At 34.2% G+C, this 19,609-nt stretch overlaps 1 protein-coding gene across 2 annotated transcripts in view; it reads right to left on the reverse strand.

The window, feature by feature from the left end:
* Positions 1 to 19,609, reverse strand: part of KIF18A (kinesin family member 18A) — a 78,438-nt gene that overhangs the window by 13,984 nt on the left and 44,845 nt on the right. For both annotated transcript variants that reach the window (XM_036258627.1, XM_036258628.1), the window contains one exon: positions 19,362 to 19,597. In XM_036258627.1, coding sequence (XP_036114520.1) covers positions 19,362 to 19,597 — 236 coding nt within the window. The remainder of the gene's footprint in view (positions 1 to 19,361; positions 19,598 to 19,609) is intronic.

Below are 19,609 nucleotides of genomic sequence, written 5' to 3' on the forward strand. Positions count from 1 at the left end.
GCTTTGCTTATTGGGTGGAGGACAGAATATGACTAGGCAAGAGAGAAAACAGGGAAGTCAGTAACGGCGATTGCTACAGAAATAACGACAGCTTGGAATAGAGTGGCAGCAGTAGTGATGGAGAGAAGTGGGAAAGGTGTTTTAATCAAATAATCAGCTAAAAACTATATAAAGTAAACCCAGAACATATCCATGACATACACATATGTGATTAGTGGCCTGACGATCAGAAACAAAGAGGGAAATTCACACAAAGGAGTAGTATATATTAATTTTACACAACTTAACAGCAATGGGCTACTTTCTATGAAGCCATAAGCCATTCCCACATGCATAATAAAAGTTCAAAGGTCCTAAATATCATTCCCTTAAATCTGGTATTCTCTTGTTACAGATATACGCTTTCCCCCATCCCCACTCAACAGGCTTGAAGGCTGTGTTCTATGGAGGAACTCTGATCTAAGTAAATACAGATGTCTTGGAATCTGCTTTCTTCTCTCTCTCGTTTGGATGCTCATGGACTTGAGGCAGCAGATACCCTTTGGGGTTTGAGAATATGATTTCTAATTTAGAGATGATGGGTGTCATTATCATGCTGGGATGGTTAAAAGGAAAGAAGAGTAGTAGGCTGAGTAGAAAATGGTCCTGGAACAAGGGTGGCAGATGGAAGAAAAGTTAATGCAAATGAACTCTGGCTCCTAGGAAGTTGTGGAAGGGCAGTGTCAGGGGAAAGATTTAAGTTAACAGGACGATGTGGAAAGAGCATCTCCTGTTAGGTTAGGCATTCTACATTCTCTGCAAATTCATCTCTAGACATCCTCAAACAACTAAAACATATATATCTCCCATTCCGGACACAGATATACTATGACTGCATATACAAGCACCGATTGCTCCACTCCTCATACCTTGTTAATAATTGCATTCAATTCCTTAAAAAGGAATCAACACATTAAAAAAATATATAGAGTGAAGCATGAAAATGCAAAATGTGGTCCTGTAATGCACGTTTTGATCAAATAATATATGATATATATAATATTAGAACCTTTTCTTTTTGGTAGGGGAGGGAGATAGAAAGGCACTGAATACTTAATGAATTTCTCACTAGAAGAACTAGTATTTGGTTGGCTTCACCTAATCTGTCTTGCTTTAGAAACATCCATTGTACAAGAAGGGGTATGAAGGTAAACTATGAAAAAGACAACCGATTTTAGTCAAGACTGTAACTTGAGTAGAGGCATCTAGATCCCCTTCAAGATTCCCTAAAATGACTAGATAGTAGATATGAGAGAAAGTGTTCCCTTGTGTTGGTAATAAGGAAAGAGCATCATCTGCATATCTGACAACTTTAAGGGATATTGTGTACCTAGAACTGGAATAAAGAAAGGCATGGAGACTAATTATAATATTTCCCCATTTCATCCTTAAGTGCTACCCCTGGGAGTTAAGTAAAAGACACTGGCAGAAATGCCACTAAAATCTCTTAAATTAGGAGCAGGGACGGGGAAGTAGGTGGGGTAGAAGGAGAAAGGGTGAGACAAGGCTATGGGATATAGCAAAATGTCAATATCTGAATACTAGCAGTAGCTCAAAGAGGCCCGAGATTCAGTCCTGGCCCAGCTGTCTCAGTGTGGAAAGGAACACTGAACAGAAAGTGCCCAATACTGTGGGCCTTGCTCCCAAGACTGGTGATGATACCACACACAGATGAAAACTTCCTGGGCAAAGAGATAGTTTCCAGCTGAGACCATTTGTGGCTCTGGTTGCTTTTCTTTCTCAAATACTTTTATTGATTTTTAGAGAAAGAGGGAGAGAAACATCAATGTGAGAGCATAAAACTGATTGGCTGCCTGACCCCTATAGGGATCGAGCCTGCAACCTGGGCATGTGCCCTGATGGGGAACCAAACCTGATAACCTTTCTGTGCATGAGATGACATCTAACCAATTGAGTCACACTGGCCAGGGCACTCTGGTTCATTTTCTACACTCCCTGGGGCTGTTAGATCCATGATAAGAAATGGCATTTCCCCCTATTTCTAAACCTTAATTTTGACTTGATTATCAGCAAGTAATGGGCAAAACATACTTATAGTAAGCACAGAAGAAACTCACTGGGTCAATTAAAGTAGAACATAAAGGAATGGCAGAATTAGCATGCAAACTCAGGCTATAATTTCTAATAATCCAGATGCTGTGTTCATCACCACTACACAATGTTGAGTCCCTACCACAGGGAGAATTCAATCAATCAGGCTAATGTCTAAATAAAAAAATGGGACATTCACAATTACATTGTTATTTAAAGCCACATTTTACAGATTTGATGATATAGGAAAATATTTATTAAATCAAGTAGCATACAAATTTTATATACAACATGATGCCAATTTTGAAGAACAAAAAAGCCACCAAGAACAATCAAAGCATATACAAACAGACTCTGCAAGCAAAAAACAGGGAATGAGGTGGCCATAGAAAACAGAGCAGAAGTAAATATGGCGCGATCCATTAAATTATTAGCATAGATTATGGCTGGAAAAATTCTGAGTAATTTTATATTCTTTTTAAAAACATTTGATTACTTCTGAAATATATACTGCTTCTGTAAAATTATTATGTCCTGGACGGTTTGGCTCAGTAGTTAGAGCATTGTCCTGCAGACCAAAGAGTCTCGGGTTCAATTCCGGTCAAGGGCACATACCTCAGGTGTGATTCGATCCTTGGCCCTGCTTGGGGTCGTGCGGGAGGCAACCAATTGTGTCTCTCTCGAATTGATGTTTCTCTCTCTCTCTCCCCCTCGCTCCCATTCTATCTGAAAATCAATGGAAAAGTATCCTTGGGTGCGGATTAAAAAATATATATATATAAACAAGATATTTTTTAAAAAACAGCAATATCTGGGTGGGAGGGAAGAAGGAAATTAAAACCCCCAGTTTTTTTAAAGCCTCAGAAAATTCTAAGGAATTAAAGGCACAAGATTGTTTCTGAAAGTACATGGTGGAGTTAAATTTGAAGAACTGGTTGAAAGTCAGTACGAGGAAGTAGTTGGGTCCCCTGATGCCATCACCATCACCTATACTCCTAAGTGACTACACCTTGGTCACCCTTTCAAAAGACATAAGGTTTTATTCCTTGGAAAGGTTGCAGACTTGGGGCCCACATGCATAGCTGACATTAGGGGGATTAAATAATTCCTCAATAATGAATATATGCAGATTTTTCTCCTACTTCTCTAAAATACTGGTAGCTGTGCTTATTTACCCCCTAAATGGGAAACCAAAGAGTTCTTTTTAGACAAACCATATAACAATAAAAAGACCTAGGCACTGACATTTTTAGGTTTCCCCAAAATTGACTATTTTTCTGGATATCACCATAAAGCAAAGCTCATTAGCTGAAAGGCTTAGCTATGTATATGGAACACATCCAGGGTCACCAGATATGTGAAGGTATATCTTTCTATATGATAATCAGAACATATAACTACACACAGGAAAAATAAAAGAAAACCAATAATGTAGAAACAGAAGAGTACGTTAGAATAACCATAATTAATATTCAGAGAGATGACAAATTATTACATCAATGAAACAAAAACAAAGTGCTACAGAAAGAAACACCGATTTACAAAAAAAGTTCTTAAAATTTTAAAGTATTAGGAGAAAAAACAGAAATAAAGGTTGCAAAATAAATTTGAGGACATCTCCCAGAAAGAACAACAAACAAAACAGATACCAGAAGACAGAAAATAGAATTAGAGATCAATCCAGGAGATTCAACAATATATTAATGTGTTCCAAAAAGAAAGAAGAGAAAAAGTATGCATAGAGGTATATGTATGTATGCATGTGTATGTACATAAATACATATATGAGTATTTCTCAGGGTGGAAAGACAAAAGTTTCTAGAGAGAAAGGCCCACAGACTGTTTAGTCTAAATAATTAAAAACGACCAACACCAAGGCATATCATTGTGACATTTCAGAATAGCAAGTATATAGGAAAGATCCCAAAATCTTCCTGGGAAAAAAATTCACACACATATTCACTCTTATATGAGTGAATAAAAATAGTATAACAGTTAATAGCAACACTTGAATCTAGAAGTTAATGAAGCAATGTGTTTGTTCTCAGTACTTAGAAAAATTATTTCCAGTCTAGAATTATATGGACAAACAATCAGAAAATAAAGATACTGCCATATATGTATTGTCTCAAAAATTTTTCCTTCCTATGTACCAATTCTCTAGAATCTACTAGAGAATTTATTTCTGAAAGTAAGTGAGAACAAGAAAGAAGATAGGAAAAAAAGCAAACACTAATATAGAAGCCTTAAAGCTGTACAGGAAAGATAATTTAATACTTCTTACGTGAATTATGGAACAATATTCACTTGAATACGCTCTACAGATTTATTTAAAATAAGGTGAAAAACTGTTTTGGCAAGATGGGTAGGAGAGGGAATGTATATGTAATGTAATAAATCTTTTTATCTTCCAAAGTAAAAAATACATAGATGATATCTAAAATAGGAAAAAACACAAACAAGAATTAGCAGTATAAATATGAAATTCAGAAAGTAAGAGAAAAGTCAGAAGAAAAAGCTAAAAGGGGACTCAGAATTGGGAATGAGTAACAATAGGTCAAAGAATACTTCCATAGTTATAGTATTTACTAGCTGTCCAAATTATGTACAAGTATTACTTTTATAAAAGAAAATAGAAACTGAATTTTTAAAGGAGGTAGGGATGGAAAGAGAACAGAGGGAAGAAGACAGAGGGTAAGGGAGAAAAGATAGACACACAAACATATATGCACATACATGCAGGAGCTTTTAATGAGAAAAATTAATCAAGCTTTGGAGCTATACAGAAAAAAGCAGATCAAAATATACTCCTTGCTTGTTTTGGGATAGCTAGATAAACTAGCCCAAACTATGAAGCTTTATATTTAAAAGTCTAACTGAAACATGCAAGCGAATAACATGGAATGGAATAGCCAACAGAAGAACAAAGGAATATTCTAGGCCGCGGGAAGGTGGAAAACACTTGTTTTTTGGTTTAGCCCCACTTTCCACTGGTTTGCCACCTCACTCCCCTTACTCAAGTTTTCTCTAGCATATAACCAAAAGAAAGGCAGGACAATTACCTACCTATAGTAGAATCTGAAGAGGGCTAATAAAAATGTGAATCAATTAACCATCAGAAATAAATTATCCAACATGGTGAGAAATGGGCAGAAGAGATTTAAAGATATGAGTCCCCAAAATAAAGAAAAATTCCTCCAGGGAACAGGCAAACCACTTGTAACATGTGAGTTTTAGCATGCGTTAAAATTTGATATGCTGAAGTTTATGGAGAATAATAGTGGAAATAAAAATAAGCTTTAGGACTGCAAAAACTAAGAAATAAAAGATATATCTGGAATAAGGACATGGATTTAATCAGTTTGCTTTCAGATAAATGCTGTGTCCTAAAGATCTCCCGCTTTAATTATTATATTTCTTTACAAATTGTTTTAAATTATGATTTTATTGCTGATTTTAGAGAGAAAGTAAGGGAGAGGGGGAAAGAGAAACACTAATGTGAGAGGGTAACATCCACTGGCTGCCTCCTGCATTCTCCCTGACTGGGAATCGAACTGGTGACCTCTTGGTGCACGAGATGAAGCTCAACCAACTGAGTCACACTGGCCACGGCTAGTTATTTTACTTCTTATACCTATCTCTAACTTCACATTTAGATTCCATATGGAGACAAGATATACTGTACTTTAATTTCTTTACAGATTTGTTGAGAAATATTCAGATGATTAATGAGAGGATGTCACTTTAAGAATCAGCAGATATTTTTACTACTATTTTAAAATTAACCAAAATATATACAAATCTAAAGAACAGTTTAGGATCTACCTGAAGAGAAACTGTTCAATGAAAAATAACTTTGGCATTACTTTACTTATAAAGTTCTAGTACAGTTATCCTGAAATTCAAGATGATCTTTTTAGGCTTATTAATTTCTCACACAGTTGAAAGCATGTTAATGAAGTACCAATTTTATACACCTGATTGCTGTTTTAAGAGACATGAAGCTGTTCTCTTAAAAATGATAATTTAGCAACAAAGCATATTCAGTGGTAGAAAATTACAAATAAACTCTTAGTTTAGGGAAGGAAGTAGGCAGCTGAAGTTATATGATCAAATAACATAACTTTCAAAATGATTATGTGCTACAATTCCAACCAGGATTTTAAAAGTGATCAGAGTTAGGGCTGCTGAAAGATACAGAAGAACCTCTCTTCCAAACCCTGCAGTAAGTTTTGTTTAATGAATCCAATCTTAGTCTTTGTAATACTTATCCATTAATAGTTTAGGAAACATTTTAAAATATTTATATGATGCTTTAAGGCATCTTATATACAACTGAAAATGTGCATTTCAGAATAAAGTGGTTAGTGTTCTATTCATCTGTTCCTGCATTATGGCTAGAGATTCCCGCTTCAAAAAGTTTTGTTTACTGTAAGTCCATAGAGAGACTTAAAAAGGAAGTCAGACAAAAACATTTGTTGAGACTGCCAAGTTTCAGAAGCCTTTCAAATGACTTTTAAGTATTAAAACCACTTTTAAAATCATCTCTAAATGCAGGCACTAAAGTTGCAGATTAGATGGAGGAAAAAATATAATTTTCATCAGTAAAGTCCAAATTCTAACACTACCTGGATTACAATGTAAGTACATTAACATTTGTGTAGTATTATATAGAATAAAATGTGCTATATTAATAATATAAAACATTAACATAGGCTTAAAATCAAAACAAAAACAGTGAAAATGATAATAAAATTAGAATTAATTTGCCTGGCCCACTAAATTAACATTACTAAGCGGTTAAAAGAAATTATGACTAATTTGATATTGGTTAAGTGGTTAATGAAGTAAAAAGTTTATGACACTTACCATCTTATTCCCCCAAATTTGTGGGAATTTTAAGGACTGTGATCAATTAATGGCAATGTGACAAAATACACTGGCTATTTTGACTTTGTTAAGGAAATACAGAGTCTCATGAAGAAGTGTTCATTGTATATATTGTTCTTTAAGTGATTTGAGTCCTCCTGTGAGCACAATCTGGTCTAGTTGATTCTTTCTATCTTTCATTTCTCCAAGTAGTCTACTCACATTTAGCTAGGGACTCAGAAATGTTTCCAGTAGGAAAAATACAAACAAAAGTTGTTTCATGTCTATCTTTCCAAAAGCAGTTTTAAGAAATGTCAATATAATCCTACTTTTAAAAGATTAAAAAAAAATCACTTTTACTGTTTTATTTATTATAAAATTTTTCCTTAAATATGCCCTGGGATTAAATGTTACATCGATTAATATATGTAATACTATACTACATATATGCCACTTCTTACACAATCCTGCTAAGATATCTATTATATAATTCCTGGCACATAGTGTAAATAAGCTAAATCTTCATTTCTGAGAACAAGAAGTTGATAACATCTAAACACAGATGAGTCAAAGAATAGCAGTATAAGAAATATTGGGTAAACATTAGGAGGTTATTACAAGCCATGTATTTCAACGGAAAATAGAAACAAAAACCAAAGTGGTTTATGTCAACTTTCATAAAGATAGTTTTAAGAAACATTAATATATTTTTACTTTTAAATGATTCTTTTAATTATTATAAGAAATGACCTTAAATCAAATTATTAATGACAAGTCACATCCAAATAATTTTAAACCAAATGCTTGTTATAGAGAAAAAATAACTTAAAACGTATAATCAGGGTTTCTTAGTAGCAAAAAAATGAAAGATCCAAGTAATATGAACTCTAATCTACTTTAACTATGACATTCCTATGTCCTAGAAATCATGTAGTTTAACAACCTATATTTTTTTTACTGAATTCCCACTTTAAAATGGTGGTCCTAATTCCTGATTAATTACAGACCACCAGGAAAGTCACAGAACCAGAATTAATACTAGGTGATCTTAATGGTCATTTAAGCTTTCTTATGTTATAGTTTGTTGCTCACAGCAAGAAAGTGACATGCTCAAAGTCATATTATCAATCATACTTGTTGGCAGAACTGAAGTTTTTTGTTATTACGAGGGGGAGGTCAGACAAAGAAACCAAGTAATAACATATATACAAAGTAATAACATATATAATTATATTGAAAAATTAAAAATATAAAAATTTCTTCACAGACCCAAAAATATGAATAGAAGGCAATGTACCATTTTATTTCCCCAAAACTTAAATGCTATCTCTGATATTATTAGAAAGAGAACATAAATGTGCATAAAATATGAATATCCTTTTAATTTAAACTGGGTTACATAAAATTAACCACCATAAAAGAAAAAAATGTACCATATATGGCAAAGATGTAGAGCTACTGTATGTGTGTGTATATATGTATGTCTGTGTATATGTGTGTGTGGTCAGATATCTAACAATCTGGAAAGAACTCATAAAATAAGGAAGAAATAACACAAAACGAAAGCAAAGGAAATGAACAAGTAATTAATTCCGAATGAATTACAAATGAACAAAAGCACACAAAAAATGTTCACATCATTACGCACTTATGGTGTAGACTGTACAATTATAATAGTTCTGGAGAATTGTCTGACAATGCATATCAAATACTTTAAAAATGCACATACCCCTTGATCTAGCTATTCTACTTTTTAGAGCTTTAGCCTAAGGAAATAATTAAGACAAGTTTCAAAATATACACACACACTTAGTGGAGTGTTGCTATAACAACAATAAAGTGAAAACAAACAAACAAATAAAAATCCCAACAACTAAATGTTCATTAAACAGTTATTTTAAATGACTTAAGTTGAATCGAAAAATCTGTCTATAACAAGTGGTTCAATTAAAAAAAAAAAGCTTGTTATCAACTGTATATGTGATATCTCTATTTTTTTGTTTTGTTTTGTTTAAAAAAGATCAAACCACATATGCATGCAAAATAATGTTCAATAAGAAAGACAAATTTCATATGATCTCACTGATTTCTGGAATATAATGAACATAACAGTTTGAGGACAATCCCCTAAGGAGTGGGGAGCTGAGAGAGGGATGAACAACAGAATTTATATGCATATAGGCATGAACAGTGGACATGGACAACAATCGGGGGAAGGGGCGGGGAGGGAAGGGGGAGGGGGGAACCACTGGGGGAAAAAAGGAGAATCATTTGTAACAAAAATTAATCAATAAAAAAAAAATAAAAAAAATAAAAAAAATAAAATAAAATAAATAAAAAAATAAAAAAAATAAAAAAAAAAACATTCAGATTTAATAGGCAAAAAAAAAAAAATAATGTTCAATAATATTAAATTAAAACATTAATAGAAATTAATGAAAACATCTTATTTCTTTTGGCATGACTTTTAAAAAACTTACAATAAATAAAATGTATTAAGATAATAACAAGGTTAAAACATTAGTGATAGGAGCAATACACTTAATTATTGAAAAAAATTGTTCCAGCTGTCAATGGAGTTATAGTCTGTTGGGGAGAGGAAGGTATGATAACTGCTCTAACAGTGGAATAAAAAAACATACAATGGAAATGCAGAGTGTATGTGTGGGCAAAGGGGAGAGGACTCATTGAAGGACAGGTTTCATAAAGAAGGTAGTATCTGAATTGAACTGTTCATGAGGATAAGGATTTTTAAATAGGCTAGTTAGTGCATGGAATGGAGCTAGAGGAAACAGCACTCAAGACTGAGGGAAAAGCCTGGAAACTACAGAGGCAAGATATAGAAAACATGTTTAAGAGATGGTGGGGACACCAAGTACCATATGGAAGTGAGTCTGCATCTTGACAATGGACTGGGAAAGCCTTTGAAGGCTCTCCTGAGTAAAGGGTCTGCATTTTATTAGAAAGATCATTTTAGTGTGAAGGGTAGATTTTAAAGGAGAGACCAGAGAAATAGAAACGAGTGTAGATATCACCATAATTATTCATTTCTTACATCAAATTTTCTCAGTATGTTTTAAAATAAATTGAATTAAGAAACATCATTCTATCCTACCTTTCCTTGTTTTAAATAAACCTTTTAAAATACAAACACTAACTGGCAATTTCATGTAGTTTCTTAGGTAGGTTGGGTCTATATTTATTTTTTAGCTTTTCAAAATACTCCACAGATGGTTCCTTTCAATAGAGACTAGATAATTTATCACTAATGAGTTTAAAATCCCTCTCTTAAAAAAATGGGCAGGCCTTCTGGGGTCATCTTTTGATGTCCATATCATGTGTTCTGAATGATTTTACCCAGAGGAACTAATTTATCAAAAGATTAAAACTGCAAACCTTAAAAGATTTACAGAACTGTATGTTAGTATAACAAGCAGAATGCAGTATTTAGGAAACATGAGTCACAGGCTGCAAAGAAGGGCTCATGACAGGTAGACAGTGATGAATGGGATAATATCTAATTGAGGTTTGGTACAAAATGATGGCAAGGATTTTTCTTTTGCTAGCACTCATGTTAATATGTGCATGAGAAGGTATTTTGGGAGACTATGTTAAATTAAAATTAGTTGGCAGAGTTCTAAAGTGAAATCAAATATTAATACATGCATTTCAATAAACACTTCTACGCTACAAATGATTGATACGATTATTGTACTAATCATAAATCTGGATTCTTCTTAACAGCCTTGTGACTCATGGAATTCATAGCTGCAAATGACACAGGTGAATAAATTTTAACTATTTAAAAGGTATGTAACCTTAAGTTACTACTGAATTAACCAAACTAATACATTTTATGATGCATTCATAAGTCACTATTGTGGTTATTGTAGTATTAATGTCTATACTGATAATAGCAGTATTTATAAATATTATAGAGAGAGCACATTTTCTCATGTATTAAGAACTGTCACAGTTCTTTAAATTAATCCAGCACTCAGGAATAAATCACCCATAACTTTCTGATACCTGTCTCTGGGAAATAACAGATACTGTGTTTTCCTCTCAGTTATTCATCTCTAACTGCAGATATTACAAAAAAAGGACAATGCAAAGAACCTTTTTACAGTAATATCTGCAGTTAGAGATGAATAACTGAACACAGTCTTGTGTACAAAACTAAGGTCTAAATGAAACATATTTAGGGCTACAAGCATGACTACTATTGTTATTGATAATGATTAAATTTTCTTGACAAATAAGAAAATATATGGAAGATTTACTTTATATAAACATTTTTGCTGCTTCATATTTATTATATGAGGAATTAGAATAACAGAGGTTTCCTATTTCTTAAGTGAAATTTCCTTCTACTCAAGTAATCTTAGGGGAAATCTAAACTTACACTGGAACTCTATATTCAATCAGAATATCTGTACTATAGTTCTACTAGTATCTTTTCTTTTATTGGACTTCAAGATTAAACCACTGACATGGGGTGCAAAATTTAGGAAAAGAAAAGGTTAGAGACAGAAATATTACTAAATGTGAGTTTCCAGATGGATAATGAGGAAATCTTGACTTTTCATTTAATGTCAGAAATTTTATCAGTTCCATAAATAAACCTTGCTGCCGGCACCCCCACCCTGCATGGCACTCAGAGAGTGGTGCACTTTCTGTTTTCCAGACCCAAAATAGGTACATATTTTACTCCAAGTCAACAGACATGTAGTCTGTAGGCAAAGATTTCAAGTCAAATCTCTATCCCAAAATTCAAGTATTGATACTGGTCAGGTATTAAAATTAACAAATTTTAAAAAGTTAGTTTCAACTTAAGAAGTAATTACAGGCTTTTTGATATAAAAGATAAAAATAGTTCATATAACAAAAATATAAAATATTATCTCCAGGAATATCTTTAGTAACAAATGTATAACACATAAAGAACATTTAAAACTTTGCTGAGGCACATAGAAGAAGATATAAATATGGAGAGAAACTATTCTAGAGTGAGAAGATTTGATATGAAAAAATGTAAGACAAAATTAATTTATATATTTTTGAAGATTTTATTTCCTTGTAATTGGAAAAAAATTTTCATAAGATTCATTTCTTGGTTAGAGACAGCCAAGAACATTTGAAAAACAAAGAATAACAGATGGAAATGAGCACTGCTATATATAAAAAATTACAAGTTATTATTTAATAATAACTATTAGTTATTATTAGCTGTAGAATAGACAAATAAAAAAGAATAGGATAGAAATCCAATAAACAGAATTATATATACTACTTACTATATATAAAACAAAGGTGCCGTAAGGATGCATTGTCAATATATTATATAAGAATGACAGGCTCTTTGGAAAAAATTAAGTTAGATTCTTCCCTGATATACAAAAATAAAGTAGAATAAAATGGAAGTAAAATTTTTAAAAATGTATGAATGAAAATACCTGTCCAATGATTCTAAAGGCAGAAAAAGGAAAAAAAATGAAACAATTTTATTAAATAAGTTTTAAAATGGATATCTCATACAAAGTTAAGAGTAAATGATAAACTTGAAGAATACATTTACAACATGCATCTTACAGGGAAGAGTTAATATCCCTGGTGATCTCATCCAGTCCTATGGCTTTAAATATCATGTAAATGTTAACAACTTTCAAATTTATATTTCAATTTAGACTTCTCCCCTGAACTCCAGATTCTTATAGCCAACTGCTTACATGATGTCTCCACCTGGATGTACCTTAGACAAAATTAAAATGCCTCAAAATAAACTCTTAATCTTCTACCACCTCCACCCTATAAACTTGTTCCACCTGAAACCTTCCCCATCACTTTTAAGATGATTTGATTCTTTCAGTTGCTATGTTAAAAAAATCTTAAGAGTCATCCTTGACCTTTCCTTCTCTCACATCCCAAATCCAACTTGTTAGGAAATTTTGTTGGCTCTACCTTCAAATTATATTGAATCTGACCACCCACTTCTCACCATTCCCACTGCTACCAACCTGGTCTGAGCCACCACCATCTTTTCCTTGGGTTATCGCAGTGGTCTCCTGTTTCAACTCTCCTGCACTACAATCTATTCTCAACACAGTAGCCAGAAGGACTTTTTTTTTGGTTAATCCTCACCTGACAATCTTTTTTTCCTCCATTGATTTTCTTAGAGAGAGTGGAAAGGAGGGAAGGAGGGAGGGAGAGGGAAAGAGGGATGGGAAGAGAGAGAGGGAGAGGGAAAGGGAGAGGGAGAGGGAGAGGGAGAGGGAGAGGGAGAGGGAGAGGGAGAGGGATCCATGCGTGAGAGAGAAACATCCACATGATTGGTTGCTTCCCACATGACCCTGGCCAGGGCCAGGAATCAAACCCTCAACCCTTTGGTGCACAGGCTGACGCTCTAACTGCTGAGCCAAACTGGCCAGGGCCACAGGCATGTTTTTAAAACATGATCACAGATCATGTTATGGTCCTTGTTTTGTTCAGAGTAAAAGCCTAAGTCCTTACAATGACCTACAAGGCTCTAAGTGATCTTCCTTCTTTCCCTTTATCCCTATGATCTCATCACTGTCTACGTACGTTCCTTCTCTTGTCCTTTATACCAGTTACATGACTTTCTTGCCATTCTATGAATATACAAAGCAAACACCTGTGTTAGAGATTCTGCAGTGCATGTTCTTTCTACCAGAAAGTGACCCTTTTCCTGATATTCACATGGCTAAGCTAACTCTGTGAACTTCTTCAAATTTCACCAGTGAAGCCTCCTCTGACCATGCTATTTAAATGAGCAACCTTGCCCAATCCCACTCCTGAACTCATTTTTTCTTTTCTATAGCATGTAACACCTTCTAAGATTTTGTTCAATTGACGTATTTTTCTCCCTTCACCAGAATGTAAGCTCCGTAAGAGTGTGAAAGTTTGTTTTGTACGCTGATGTATCCTTAGCATCTGATAAGTGCTTGGCACATAGTACAAGTTAAATAAACATTGTTTTATAAATGAATAAATATATCTTAGGCTCTTATAAATAACAAGTTTTACAAAAGATGATTATCAGGAAAATGTTCAAATGATGGCTAGGTCATTCACAGAAAAGAAAATCGATCCTTAAATAGATGGAGGTGTGTGTGTGTGTGTGTGTGTAGTAAACAAGGAATCAATGAGTAATTTGCAAAGAAAAAAGGAGAGAGACCCCTAGATTTAACAGATACATCAACCAAAGTTTGGGCTTTGTTTTAGGACTGATATGAAAAAACTGTAACAAGAAGTCATTTATGACACAATGAGGGAAATTTGAATGCTGATTAGGTATTTGATGACATTAGGTATGAAGAAGGCATTGTGTTTTCTTTTAGAGACACTAAGATGTAGATGGAAGAAATGATATGGTATCTGAGACTTCCTTCAAAATATTCCAGTGTACCTGTATATGGGGTGGAGGGGAGCAGATGATGTTCTCAAGACTTGATATTGGATCATTCTTAAAGTTAGATGATGAGTACATGGGGCTCATTATAAGTATTCTTTGGACTTCTTTGTGTGTTTGAAAATGATTTTCTAAAAGTTAAAATAGAAACTCATGAGGCCAAAAAAAAAAAGGCTCATTTTCTTATGGGAGTTCAAATTGGTATAATCACATGGGGAAGGGGGTATAACTTGGCAAAAAAAAAAAAAAAAAAAAAAAAAAAAGTGCATATTTCTTGACCCTGAAATTCCACTTCTAGAAATTTATGATGGCAATAATCCAACATGAGCACCAGGATAAATATACATATTTGCTTAATGCAACATTATTTATACAAATAAAAAAAATTATTAAACAACCTAAATGCTAACAATAAGAGTACAAAGTAAATTAATTATGGTTAATCTCATCAGACTTTTAAAAATACAGTGTGTGTGGGGGTGTTTTAAAAATAAAGAATTCAGTTGAGCTAGTATATACTCTCTAAAAGACTCTAAAGCACCAGACGACTGCCCCCTAAATAATCATATCCCATACCAATTAGTATTTTTGAAATTTAACAAAACCACTTAACATTACCTATTTATAAGAGTACAGAAAAGTCAGTGATACATGTGTAACCTTAAGATGAATGAGACACATTTGTTTTGCTTAAGTTAAATCACTTCAATTTTACTTCTAATATTTGTCAGGACTGTCAGTTATAGTCTAATTTTAGCAATATAAGCTATCTGGGTATTGCCTCATGTCTTCAGAAATGCAAATACTGTTTAAAATGAAGTGCTTCAATATTCTAAGACTGCAAAAACCAAGTATTTGTAAGTGGCCTCACTTTATACCCCTTCCCTGTTATTTACCTTTGACTCTTTACTATATAACATAGATAATTCATGGAATAGATAAGACATACTAAGCAAATAGTTAATCTATAAAATCATGTGAACAAAATAATACAACAACGAAGCAGAAACAATTAAAAAAACCCACCTCTGACACATTTTTCTAAAGAAGACACATCTTTATATAATGCAACATTTTTTGTTGTTGCTGTTAATCCTCATCCAGGGATATTTTTTCAATGGAGATTTTTGGAAAGAGTGAAAGGCAGGGAGGAGAGAGAGAGAGAGAAAGAGAGAGGGAGAGAGAGAGAGAGAGAGAGAGAGGGAGAGAGAGAGGGAGAGAGAGAGAACCATCGATGTGAGAGACACATCGGGGCCAGGGATCAAGTCTGCAACCCAGGTATGTGCCCTTGACTGGGAATCGAACCCATGACCCTTTGGTGTGAGGGCTGACACTCTCACCACTGAGCCACACTGGCCAGGGCTAATGTAACATTTTAATTGTCTTTCCTTTTGAAAATACTGTGGAAATAAATTAAGAGCGAAATAAATGTTTTGTTTTACTGTTGACAAGTATAGTCTATGCAATTTCATTGTAAGTGAAATATGGATTTTTAAATGAGGAATAATGACTATCATATAGCAGGTGGTCAGTATTTCTCAATCTTGGTGTTAAAACCATATTTCCTCTCCAACATCTTGAATATATTATACAGAAAGAATCAAGGCCCAAAAGGTTTGAAAGAATCTGAAAAATAAATCTTTAAATTTTCTTTCCAAAGATCTCAACTAGGTCAGTTCTAATGCTTTATAAAAGAAAAATTAAATTATATATATATCCAAATTCTCTGTCATCTTAATGTAAAAATATAAGGAACTTAATAACAGAGACCTAGGTAATTCAGCCCAACCTCTCTACTGAAGGCAATTAAAATATCTGGACAAAATATAAAAAACATATGCTTGAAGGCAAAGGAGAGCTAACAGAATTGCGACGAATTATAGGTAAGTATCAGGAGGTAGTCGGAGGCTATTTTCCCCTTGTGGTTGTTTGTTGATGCTCGAGGAGGAGGCAGAAATGCTTAGTACCTTTGTTGAGAGCTTTGTAGGTCTCGGGCACTAGAACTGAAATTTAGGGCCCACAAAGAGGAGTTGTAAACTCTCTTTGCTTTGAGTTGGTACCCTGAACAGCTAAATGCTAGAGGATAAATCAGGGGGAGGCCCTGGCATAAGCAGCAGCTCAGTTTCAAATGATCGCACTCTCTAAAATTGAAGTGATTTTGGATTGCTAATGCCACCAGGACCCTGGAAGAAGCAAATGTAACCCTCCTTGAAGGAAGATATTATTATCAGAAGACTCAAAATATCTTTGTAACAATTATGCAAATACATGCCTGATAAACAAAAACTAGCATGCATTTAAGGAAACAAAATCACAAAAATCAGCAGAAAGAGACAACAGAAACAGACCCAGAGGGTTCAGATTTCTGAGCTCTTAGACACAGACTTTAAATGAAATTAAGAACATAATGGTTTTAAGAACCATTTGACACAGTTAAGTAAACTATAAAATATGTTTAAAAAATGTTCCAGTGAGAGAAAAAACTGAAAAGCAGGAGAGAGTAAAAGGCATAGGTAAGACAATGAGAAGTTATTGTGCAATAAAACTGGAGCCCCAGAAGTAGAGGAGAGAGCAAAAGTGGCAGAAATGATAATTGAAAATATAAGAGTTAAGAACTTTAGAAAACTGCCCTGGCCAATTTTGCTCAGTGGTCAGAGTGTTGGCCCGCGGTCCAGAGAGACCTGGGTTCGGTTCCTGCTAAGGGCACATAGCTCGGTTGCAGTTTGTCCCTGGCCTCGGTTGGGGTTGTGTGGAAGGCAGCCACTTGATGTGTCCCTTTCACGTCGATGTTTCTCTCTCTCTCTCTCTCTCCCCCCCTCCCTCCCTCGCTCTCCCTCCCACTCTATCTGAACAAAAATGAAAAAATGTCCTCGGGTGAGGATAAAAAAACAAAAACAAAAAAACTGTAGAAAACTAATAAAAGATAACCCAAACACAAATTCAAAAACTTCTATGTTACATAGCCACAATATAGCAAAACTACTAAAATCCAAAGACAAAGTATTTTAGGAAGCCAGAAGTCACACTGCATTCAAGGGAGCAACAGTTAGAATAAAGTTGACTTCAACAGCAACAACGAAAGCCAGAAGACAATTTTTTAAAGTGCTAAATTGGAATTCTATATCCAGCAAAATAGTCTTCAAGAAAGAAAAGTAAAATACGTACATCTTCAGATGCATTATTTTTAAGGACAATAAAAGGGATTCTTAACCTTAGAAACATGATTTCACGTTCTGAAATTGTATTATTACATTTTCCAGAATTTTAAAATAGGGAGATTATCTCATCAGAGATTTTCAACTGGTATGCCTCAAGAATTTTTTTTTTTTTGGTACATGCCCCTAGCAGGAACCGAACCCGGGACTCTGGTCCACAGGCTGACGCTCAACCGCTGAGCCAAACTGGCCAGGGCTCAAAAAATTTTAAAACATGCAATACTTGACTACAGTTGTCCCTCGTTTATTGCGGTTAACCCGTTCCAGACTCTAACGGTTGCACCTGGCATTGAAGGATTCCTGGGTGCTCGAATACATAGGCCTACAGTCCATAAGTACAGTGATTTTAATTTTAATTGTAATAAAGGGGTGTATAATTGACTTAAGACAACCGAGTGTGTGCCATATCATTTTCACTGTCTTGATCAACTTTTTAATGAATATATTTGAAAAAATTGCGATAGAGTGAAGCCACGAAAGTCGAAGAGCGAAGTGGCGAGTTATGACTCTATTTATTATAGACCTCTTTTCCCTTAGATTGTCAAATAAAAAAATATGATGAAGAGGGTCATGTGCCAGGGAAAATGAGGGACCCCTAGAAACTCAGAATGACCTCTGGCCAATAGCCGACAAGAAAACACATATCTCAGCCCTATAGCCATATGGAACTGAATTCTGCTAACTACCAGAATAAGCCTAGCAGCATCCTCCCATAGAACCTTCAAATAAGGGTTTCAGCAGGCTCACTCCTTGATTTTGGCCTTATGAAACTCTAAGCAGATTAACCAATTGAACTTGTTGGACTTCTGGCCTACAGAACTCTGAGATAAAAAGTTGGTATGTTTGTGTTAATTTGTTAGGGCAGCAATAGAAACCTAACACAAAATAGAAAAGTCCACAGTAATAGAGGGAATTTTAATGGGTCTCCTTGGTATTGGATAGAACATAAATTAAAACATAAATCAGTAAGAATAAGATTTGAAGAACACAACCAATTTGACCTAACTTATAAAAACAATGTAACCAATATCTACAAAATATATATTTCTTAAAAGCATACCTGAAACACTTATTCAAGCTTACTATATACTGGATGGAAAGCAAATATCCACAAACTTGAAAGGATTAAAATCATACAAAGTATTTTCTCTAAATACAATTCAATTGAGCTAAAAATCAATTACCCCCAAATAGGCTGGAGTTTGTCATAGCTTTTTGGTATTAAAAAATGCTACATGGGTCAAAGAAGAAATTTTAACAGAAATAAGAAAATATTTTAAACTAAATAATAATGAAAAATATTATGTATCCAAACTTGTGGATGGATTGAAAGCTCTGTGTAAAATTGTTCCACGTCCACTCATGCAGTGAGATACCAAGTACTATGACACCAGAAAAACGGTCAACTCTACACAGTTAGATCCTAAGAACAGTGTATTACATAGTAAAGAATGTGACATTCTTAATTACAACCTTCAGTCCTTAATAGATGTTAAATGTTAAAGAAGGAAGTAAAATTAGTCTATCAGCAATGGGTGAAAGAAGTAACTTAGAGGTGTCATTGCTAGAGGTACTTAGGATATCAAACATACTTGCTCTTAGACCTGTGAAATGATCCTGAAGCCAATCTCCCTATTAATTCTCACAAAATAGCCAAACCTATTAAAACGTTTATTGTTCTGTCAATGGACATAAAAAGGTGGTGCCGCATTTTAGAAATGTTATTATTTACTTAATAAAATAAAAGCCATACTTACAACAAGGAGTAGTCTGAACTGGTGCAAGTTGTGGAAAGTTCATAAGCATAGAAACCGCTGGTAGATCGTTCTGCTTGGTGGGTTCAGTAGTTTGGTCAGCCCAAACAACCACCTTTTTCCTCTCTACCAAATGTTCAATTTCTTTGAAGTCAGACTCAAAAGCAGCATTTGACAGGCCAGCTTCTTTTAATGCACAGTACTGTTTTCGTAGGATTGGAAGTAAAGCATTCAGCACTCTATATACAGAA

The sequence above is a fragment of the Molossus molossus genome, unplaced genomic scaffold (genome assembly GCF_014108415.1).
Source record: "Molossus molossus isolate mMolMol1 unplaced genomic scaffold, mMolMol1.p scaffold_m16_p_13, whole genome shotgun sequence".
Taxonomy (NCBI): Eukaryota; Metazoa; Chordata; class Mammalia; order Chiroptera; family Molossidae; genus Molossus; species Molossus molossus.